Genomic DNA, 10,003 nt, shown 5'->3' on the forward strand with positions numbered 1-10,003 from the left:
AAACATCACAATAATCCACAAGTAATCCACAGCACTCCAGTCCATCAGTTAACATCTGGAGAAGACAAAAGCTGAAGCATTAAGACGTTTTTAACTTCTAACCGTTGCTTTTGTCTGAACTACGTAATAATGCTTTCTGACGGCACCCATTCACTGCAGAGCATCCATTGGTGACCAATTGAATGAATGTTACATTTCTCCAAATCTGTTTTGAGGGTGAGTGGGCCTACATTGTCAGCAAATCTTCACTTTTGTGTGAACTATTTCTTTTATGATGCAAGTTGTTTTTATCTTTTATTAATTATATTTACATTATAATTGACCAGGTGTAAGTGTAAAACCACTGGTACTATTGGGACAAACAAGTGCCAGCTATAAACAAGATCAGTGAATGTACATTCCAGTTAAACCATGTCTTGAAACTTAAATTCATATTTATTTCTATTTGAATGTATATGACTAACTAATGGACTACTAAACATTAGACCGTTTTAAGCACTCTATCTGATCTGCATGAAAATAACAACCCTTTCTTAACACATTCTTAAGCACTGAATGCCTTAAAGACCAGAATCAGGCTGGAGCTTCTGTCGAGATTTATTTTACGTCTAAATATGTCAGATCAGTTTGTATAGATCTGAATATGTCAATGTGAGCATGCATTATGAAGACATTTGGAATGCATGCATGATTTGTGGAAGTTCTTTCATTGCAGGTGTTTTTTGGTTAAAGATGGGAATGTTGTAATTATGTCACTACCGGTCAAACATTTGGACACACCTGTTCCTTTATCATTACTGTTGTGCAATTTACAGTAATAGAAAACTGTGAAAGAAATGGGAGAGTTATGCTGTGTCCTTAAGCAATACAACTAAGCATTAAAGGCATAGTTCACCCAAAAATGAAGATTCTGTCATTAATTAGGGGTGTTCGGTTCTTCGACTGTCCAAAATACTGTAATTAAGCGAAATGAGTTATGAATTTGTCACATTATAATGGTCAGGGGATGGCGCTATAGTCTTAAACAGCATTGATATTAAAAATACATAAATTACATTTAGTCTTTTAGCAGACACTTTTATCCAAATGAGGACAATAGAAGCAATCAAAACCAACAAGAGAGCAATGATATGCAAGTGCTATAACAAGTCTCAGTTAGCTTAACGCAGCACACGTAGCAAGGTGTTTTTTATTATATAATAAATAAAAAGAAAATGTATAGAATAGAGCAAGCTAGTATCAGAGGCCTTTTGTGCTTTTGTTGACTGTATAATAAATAAAAAGAACACAAATAGAGAGAGAACACAAAACGATTAGAGAAGCTAGTGTTTTTTTTAAAGATGCAAAAATGCATACGAATGTAAACTTATTGATTTGTTTATTATGTGAGTTTTTAATGATTTAAGGTTAATGGTTGAACACGAATAGCCTAGGTCAGCCATGGAAAACCACATTGCATTAAACATAACATCGCATAACAAAGCATCAATTAAACTGCAAAGCTGTCACAGAAGCATGTATAATTACAAACTAAATTTACTATGACTGTTATTTATTTATTTCTAAAGTAACCTTCATGAAGGATAAAAGTATGGGGGAAAAGCCCTTTAAAAAATATCTTAATCTGGGTTCCGAAGCTGAACGGAGGTCTTACAGGTTTGGAGCGACACGAGGATGAGTAATCAATGACAGAATTTCCATTTTTGGGTGAACTATCCCTTTAAGCGTGTCTTGAGGAAGTTGGTCATGTCTGGTCGTGCACGTCGCAGTTTTACAGTATCGCTTTGCATTGTGGGTAATGAGGTGTCATCTGGCTGAGATCTTGCTCATTCCCTGCCGCTGGTGTTTCAGGAGTCCTACCCGTCCACGCCGCCGATATGGTTCGTGGAGTCCGATGACCCGAGCCTGACTGGAGTGCTGGAGCGGCTGGAGGAGGTCAGGAGGAGCAGCACACTGGTAACATAGTTATGGGTTTTTCTTTTTTTTTCTCAGCATTATTGCTGTTTGATTATTACTAGGGATGTAACAATTAACCGCGAGCCGGTTGAAAATTGATTCAAATATGTGACGATTCAAATCGATTGAGATGCTAAACAAATCACGATTCAATTAGGGGTAAGAGTTTATATGAATGTATGTCTGAGGCGAACTTACTGTCTTTCGATGGTATTTTTTCTTTTCATCTTGCCTCTGTATAATGCATATTAAAGTTCATAAGTGCAGAGCTGCTTTGTTTATAGCGGAAACCAAGGAAACACTTTAAGCGCCACCTGCTGGCAGAGAGTGAATCTGTGTCTCGTTCAGCTCATCTGCTGGTTCTGTTTCATGCAGATATGTTTTCAGAATTATTTTTATGCATAGTTTCACAAAACATTCTGTTTTTGCTTCAGATGTCAAAATTATACAATCTAATTTAGATTAAAAACTGCTCGTGTTGCAGTTTTGTTATTTACATTTACATTATATTTAAATGTTGTTATTTAGCAGAGGCTTTTATCCACAGCAACTAACAAATGAGGACAATAGAAGCAATCAAAACCAACAAAAGAGCAATAATTTACAAGTGCTATATTAGTATATTATTATAGTGTTATATTTCAATTTCACAAAGAAACGTACAGTATTTTGTCCAAGCAATAATAAAAGGACACATTTAATTTATAATTGGTCTTAAATCTAATTTTGTTAAAAAAAATCGTGAATAATGAAAAATCTTCCAGCTGGGCTTTTTTTTAACTAAAGCTTTGCTTCTGTGTGCTCTGTTGTCTATAATAGAGTAACTGGGACACGCAGCACACTTTTAGACCGCTGCATGCCTGATTAAAACAGGACGCTGTGGATTGAAGGATTAGTTTATAAAGAGAACATCAATCTGTCATTTACTTGCTCTAATGTCAAACCTTCTGTGAAACACAAAAGAGGATGTCTAGCAGAAAGTTAATGCAGATGTTTTTAATACAAATTGTGTTAATTGTTCATTCACACAAAAGGGTCCATTAGGAGGTTTTTTTAGGAAATACTACCTTTTAAAATGTTGGGGTCTATACGTGTTTTTTGTTTTTTTTGGTATGATTTTTTTAATGATTTTTAAAAATGTTTTTGAATGATGCCTTCTGTATTTTGCTGATCACAAATACAGTAATATTGTGAAGTATTATTACAATTTCAAATTATGTGTGCAACTGTAATATATTTCTGTGATGCGCAGCTGTATTTTCAGCATCATTACTCCAGTGCAATAAAATTATGATTTTTTTACAAATATTTTAGAAAAGCTGACACAACATTAAAAGCTGAATGCCATAAATTAACAGTTTTCAAATTAGATCCATGTATACGAGAAGTTGAGAGTTCCATCGAGATGATGTCCGATAAATACACAGTCCAGGTTTAAAAGTATAAAGAAAATCTTACTGACCCCAAACTTTTGCACAGTAGTGTATGTGTATTTTTAAGTTGAGATGTCAGGGAACCCGTCAAAGCCACTGATCTGGCTGCTCTCTTCCTTCTCTTAAAGTCTTATTCATTTTCTCTCAGATATTCATCACGTGCAGGTGTAATTGTTCTGACCAAGACTTTTGATGACTTAAAGAGGATCATGTGCACAAATTACCCATCGAGTACTGCAACCAAATCTTGATGTGTATGTTATTAACTGTTACTGTTAACACTGATTATAGCAAGTTAGTCAGATCAGAAATGAACTTTTCCACTAAGGGTCAGTATTTGACCCACGTGTTCAGCTTTCTGTCACGTTCGGTGTAGTTTTAGTGTAATGCTCTAGTGTGTGTGTTTGTGGTTTCAGCTCTTGCAGCAGCTGAAGAGGCTGATCTGTGACCTGTGCCGCCTCTATAATCTCCCCCAGCACCCCGATGTGGAGATGCTGGACCAGCCTCTGCCTGCAGGACCTGTTAACCAGGACAGAAAGGTAAACCACTGAGCTCGAGTCACGCTTGAGTTAACCCTGAAAAGGGCAAAGCCATAAATAGACATCAGAAAATGTATTTACTGTAATTTTCCATCTTATTGGGACTCAAATAATACAATTGCATGATTTTTTTCCAAAAGTTGACTCTTATATTTGGTTCATTTTGGGGTATAAATTCACTGAAAACAGAACACTTGTTTATCAATGCTTGTTACAACACGGTTGTAAGACCTAAGGTTGGTCTCTTTTTAAATAAGACACATGGCAGATTATTGCTGAAGTGAAAGCATTTTAAAAATGACAGTATAAAAAAGTTATTTAAGTTTACAGTAAAGATAATGTAGCATACAATTTTATTTTATATAAAATAAAAATTGTATAAAATGTTGCACTCTAAAATTGCTATAAAATCAAAGCCATATGCCTAACCAAGTTATGTTCCAAATTTGAAGTTGACATCACAAAAATTGTGGTTCCTTTGTTTGGGCGCTATACCAAAAATAACCACTGGGTGACACCCAAACTCTGTTGAATTATTCTGATGCTGTTTTCTGTCACAAATCAATCATTTTCTGTCACAATATCAGTTCTATTACAAAACGGTCACCAAATATGGAACCTTGACTGTCAGACCTTTCCAACCATATGAGTTTTGTCACGATTACAAAAAGATTTGATTTTCTAAAACTCAAGCCACACAATCTCAGAGTCTGTATGTATGCTTTTATATCTTGATTTATACCCCTAAAAGGGCGACGTATGACACAAACATAAATTATAGTGACATTCATTATAAGCAACCGTTATTAACCGTTATTTTATCATTATAAACGCCACGCCTAAATGCATTTATTTAAAGTAAAACTGAGACCAGCAGTGTGTGAAATGCACTAGACTAATTAACTATGAATCTTTCTCATTCGGCACTCATCCGAATGTGTGCACTTTGCGTGTGTTTTGCATGCTTAATGTTAAATGCATTATGTAAGTCTCCCAGAACATTTCAGATGTCAAAAAATACTTGTATTGCAGAATATATGGTAGGTTAAAGTTTGGGCATTGGTACAACTAAACTAGTTGAGTAGTTGCTGCAGCCACTAAAACGCACACAAATAATATGTTCCTTATAGCCAACATGAAACCAGTACTTGCAGTGCATGCTGTAAAGTGACACGTTTCTAAATGTTTAGCATGAATTCATGTCGTGCAGGATCAGGATGAAAGATTTCGATATGTGCATCCTTCATGTTGGCACAAAAGAAAGGTTATTTCAGAAGGTAAAGTTATTATATTTTGTAGTAGCGTTATGAAAATGTCATACAACATTGTTCAGATGGCAGATTATTGCTGAAGTGAAAGCATAAAAAAAAAAAGACAGTATAAAAACGTTATAAAAGTAAGTTTACAGTAAAGATAATGTAGCATACACTTTTTAATTTTATATAGAATACAAATTGTATAAAATATGTTGAACTCTAAAATTGTTATAAAATCAAAGCCATATGCCTAACCAAGTTATGTTCCAAATTTGATGTTGATATCACAAAAATTGTGGTTCCTTTGTTTGGGCGCTATACCAAAAATAACCACTGGGTGACACCCAAACTCTGTTCAATTTTTGGAATTTTTTCCTTATAGCCAACATGAAACCAATACTTGCAGTGCATGCTGTAAAGTGACACATTTCTAAATGTTTAGCATGAATTAATGTTGTGCAGGATCAGGATGAAAGATTTCGATATTATGTTGGCACAAAAGAAAGGTTATTTCAGAAGATGAAGTTATTATATTTTGTAGTAGCATTATGAAAATGTCATACAACATTGTTCTTTTGCATGACATATTATCAGTAAATCAGGCCGGCTTGTGGTTTAACAGGAATGTTTTCTCCTGTAGCTTGGGACGACAGATGAGGTCACATCAGAGGAGGAGGAGGAAGAGGAGATGGCAGAGGTTCATGTCTGTTTCTCTCACGTTATTCCTGTCTTCTGTGAGCTCGTGAGCATCTCTCTTTACATGTGTGCGTCTGTGTGTCAGCAGGACATCGATCTGGAGCACTACGAGATGAAAGAGGAGGAGCCGGTGGATGGGAAGAAGTCTGAGGATGATGGGATCGAGAAGGAGAACCTGGCCATCCTGGAGAAGATCCGCAAGAACCAGCGGCAGGACCACTTGAATGTAAGTGCTCACTCGGTAAGGGACTTTCCTTATGTTTCGGAGTCTCAGACAGAGGCTTTTGTTTCACAGTCTGATTAGATGGAGATGTGATGATTATGCAGAAGTTCGGTTTGATGTCAGTGAATGATGATGAATTGAGCTGTTCATGAAGTGTTCAAGCATGCAAACTACTTGCCTTCTGGTGGATTTTGCTGTTTTCAAGCTAAAATGTGTATGGGTATGTGTGTGTGTATATATATATATATATATATATATATATATATATATACCGTGGGTACGGAAAGTATTCAGACCCCCTTCAATTTTTCAAATTCATCCACAAATAATGCTTTTTCACTCAAAACTGAAGTGCATAAGCTCAGATCAAAGTTGATAAAAAGACTCAATCCAATATTTGGTGATAATATGGCATAATGAGAGATTTAGGAGCAGTTTTTAAAAGGCCAGTCATTTTTGATGAGGAACACAATTATGCAGAGGATTTTGAAGTTTTGAAACAATGTTGCAGACGTGAATAAGGAACATATAATTATAAATCTGAAATGTAAAACACAGGTGAAATGTCTCTCTTGAACATCACAAGGAGACTATTTTGAAAAGGTTTGTAGCAAAGTCAGTCCAGAATCAGTGTGAGAGGTTTTATTGAAATGCATGTTAAACATTCTGGGTTTTCAGTTATTTTAATCTTGTTTTCTCCGTATAAGCCTGCATGCATTAAAGGACATTTGCCCATCAAAAGATTGAAGATATAATTCAATAATGACAATTTCAATTTCAATAATGACAAGGTCATTTGACAGAATTTCAGGATTAACTTTTTATTATTAATAAAAACATTTGAAGCTTACATTATAAGTATCTGCTGAAAGTATCTCACCAGACTTTCTGTGAGGCCTTGTTTACCTCTCGTTAGGTGAAATGACTCGGTCGTTGGCCTGAGCTGGAGTTGTAGTTCATCTGTATGTTGTCTGCGGTGTGACTGTGACGGGGTGTGTTCTGTCGGGTCCTGTAGGGCGCCGTGTCTGGATCTGTTCAAGCGTCGGATCGCCTCATGAAGGAGCTCAGGGAGATCTACCGATCTCAGAGTTATAAAAACGGTAAGGTAGCAGTGACCGTGAATGACAGCATGACCAGCGCGACTCTCTGATCGGATTTATTCAGATTTATTCTCTTTTCCAGGCATCTACTCGGTGGAGCTGGTCAACGACAGCCTGTACGAGTGGCACGTCAAAGTGAGAACGTAAGAGCACCGTTCCTCTGGGTTTCTGCGTTATTGCTGAAGGTTTAGGGTTGTAAAGAAGGTGTTTGTGCTGTTCTTGTGCTCAGTGTGGATCCGGACAGTCCTTTACACAGTGACCTTCAAGTGCTGAAAGAAAAGGAAGGGATGGACTACATTCTCCTCAGCTTCTCGTACAAAGTGAGTCCGCTGGATCTGCTGAGACCAGACCGGGGAAAATACTCACAATTAAATCTAATATTTTATTTTTATTTTCTATAGATAGATATAAATTCAATTCAAAAAAACTTTATTATTTATAGATAGATTCAATTCAATTCAAAAAACTTTATTATTTATAGATAGATAGATAGACAGATAGATAGATATGTTTTTTTTCCCCATCCAACAAGTTAGTTTTATTTATTCTTAATACCGTTTTATTTAGTTATTTTGGGTTTATTTTTTTTAAGGTTTAGTTCATGGCACATTGTAATTAAGAAGTTGAGTTTTGTGGCAGTGATTTAGACAATTGTTGTTTTTACCTCCAATAATCATTCAACTTCATTATCGTACGAATACTTATCACTTTTGAAAAGGTTTTTAACCAACTAAATCCTTATTTTGTCTTAAGATGTTTAAGATTATTTTTTTCTAACTAAACTAAAAATCTTTAGTTTTATTTTTAAATAACTAAACCTGGCTCTCGCCGTGAACATAACCATAGAAGCTGGCACGGCATTACAAAGGAATAAGAAGGGATAAACAAGTACTTCTCTGCACAATGTAAAAGTAGATTTTTTTTTTCCATAATAAAGAATCTGTTCTCGTCTGTCTGCAGGATAATTTCCCCTTTGATCCTCCGTTTGCACGAGTCGTTTCTCCTGTCCTGTCTGGAGGGTAAGACTTTTGAGACTTTATTCCTTATGTTAGGGGTGTTGAGTTAATATATATTCTTTTGACTATAATTTCTCTCATGTGCATGCAAACACATTTATTCACACTAATGCATGCTTATGCATTCATTATATATCTGTTACACATCCAGTGTACTCGCCAAACTCATTGGGTTGTATCATTAAGAATTGTTGGACTGGAGTTTGTATAATTCAAGTCTGAAATGTTGAATGCTCATTACATGAAGATGTAAAGGAAACCCGGTTAATAGTTGTTGTGTTATTTCAGGTATGTTCTTGGCGGAGGAGCTCTGTGTATGGAGCTGCTCACTAAACAGGTGTGTTTGCTTTAACTTCCTCCTGGACTAAAGATGCATTTAATGAGCCTCAACCTAACTGAACCGGTCATCTCAGTATATTGTTTATACATGCATTTTCCCTAATGTCCACTTTTAATGTTAGGCAAGGGTTTAAGACGTTAAATATTCAGTGTTTTCAAATTGCATCAAGTTTCTGTATTTATACTGATATCCAGCTGCTAGTTAATGCTGATGCTCATGTGCTGGAGTGTGTCAGAGGCTTGTTCTCGTCTCAGTTGTGTGTGTTTGCTCTCAGGGCTGGAGCAGTGCCTACTCCATAGAGTCTGTCATCATGCAGATAAATGCCACTTTAGTCAAAGGAAAAGCAAGAGTGCAGTTCGGAGCCAATAAGGTGAACGCTCTGCTCGTGTTTGTCTAATGATGTCTGGTGGAGTTGCTTTTGTTTTTTGGAAGCAAGTAGCTGATTGCATTTTAAATGTAACTTTAATTGCACAGTAGAGACTAGAATTAACATTTTTCTGTAAGCGCTGTGTTATGACACACTTTTGGTTTGTCTGTCCTGTTCTCAGAATCAGTACAATCTTGCCAGAGCGCAGCAGTCGTATAAATCGCTGGTGCAGATCCATGAAAAGAATGGTAAGAACTTCACAGTTGACAAATGAAATTAATATTCATATCTGGAAATGGAAAACACATCATGTTTGGATATTTCCATTTTAATATCATAAAAACAGTTCTTGCATCAGTCTCGTAACTAAAGGTTTGCCTGAGATCATCTGATTTAACCAGCATTATTACTAAAGAGTCATTTGTGAGTTTTAAAGACCATGGAATTATTTGAGGACTGTAGTTGTATTTCCTAATGACATATTTCTGCTGAAACGTGTATTTATTTATGAAAAGCCTTTAGTTCATGATGCATTATAAATTAGGTGACTTGCCAATTTTTGTGGTCCATTTCTTAACCCTCATAACATTGGGGTCTGTTCAGACCTGGAAAAGGTACTTTTAAAAGTGTGTAGGTTTATTAATGCTTTAAGCATTAAACAATTTTTTTTTTAAACAATTTTTTTTTTTTTTAAGATGTAACCATTCAAAAATTTTTTAAAAAAGAAATATATATATACTGTATGTATGTATTAGGGCTGTCAGTTTAACATGTTAATTAGTTATGAAATATAACACAATTAAAATATTTTAACGCAGTTAATGCACTGACCCCGCCCCCAGACCTGTGTTTCATACAGTTGACTGTTGACAAATATCAGAATCAGAATCAGAAAGAGCTTTATTGCCAAGTATGTTTGCACATACAAGGAATTTGTTATAGTGTCACAAGCTTCCAGTACACGGAGACAGCAACAACAACACACAGATAATAAAAATGAGATGTGAATAAAATACACATGCATAAATATAAACCACAAAAAAAAGAATAAATTGTATGTACAGGTGTGCTATAGAT

General features: G+C 35.6%; 1 protein-coding gene across 5 annotated transcripts in view; it reads left to right on the top strand.

Annotated features, from left to right (window-relative positions):
• The window catches only part of ube2q1 (ubiquitin-conjugating enzyme E2Q family member 1), a 13,081-nt gene that overhangs the window by 1,328 nt on the left and 1,750 nt on the right, over window positions 1-10,003 (top strand). The window contains exons 2-12 of one of the 5 annotated variants that reach the window (XM_016491515.1): window positions 1,852-1,956; window positions 3,806-3,928; window positions 5,825-5,887; window positions 5,969-6,121; window positions 7,119-7,203; window positions 7,286-7,346; window positions 7,433-7,523; window positions 8,164-8,222; window positions 8,508-8,556; window positions 8,834-8,929; window positions 9,108-9,174. In XM_016491515.1, coding sequence (XP_016347001.1) covers window positions 1,852-1,956; window positions 3,806-3,928; window positions 5,825-5,887; window positions 5,969-6,121; window positions 7,119-7,203; window positions 7,286-7,346; window positions 7,433-7,523; window positions 8,164-8,222; window positions 8,508-8,556; window positions 8,834-8,929; window positions 9,108-9,174 — 952 coding nt within the window. Of the gene's footprint in view, window positions 1-1,851; window positions 1,957-3,805; window positions 3,929-5,824; window positions 5,888-5,965; window positions 6,122-7,118; window positions 7,204-7,285; window positions 7,347-7,432; window positions 7,524-8,163; window positions 8,223-8,507; window positions 8,557-8,833; window positions 8,930-9,107; window positions 9,175-10,003 lie in introns of all 5 variants that reach the window. The other 4 variants (XM_016491519.1, XM_016491516.1, XM_016491518.1 and 1 more) reach the window with 4 other exon arrangements.

This window comes from Sinocyclocheilus anshuiensis, unplaced genomic scaffold, assembly GCF_001515605.1.
Source record: "Sinocyclocheilus anshuiensis isolate Anshui unplaced genomic scaffold, SAMN03320099.WGS_v1.1 scaffold1082, whole genome shotgun sequence".
NCBI lineage: Eukaryota > Metazoa > Chordata > Actinopteri > Cypriniformes > Cyprinidae > Sinocyclocheilus > Sinocyclocheilus anshuiensis.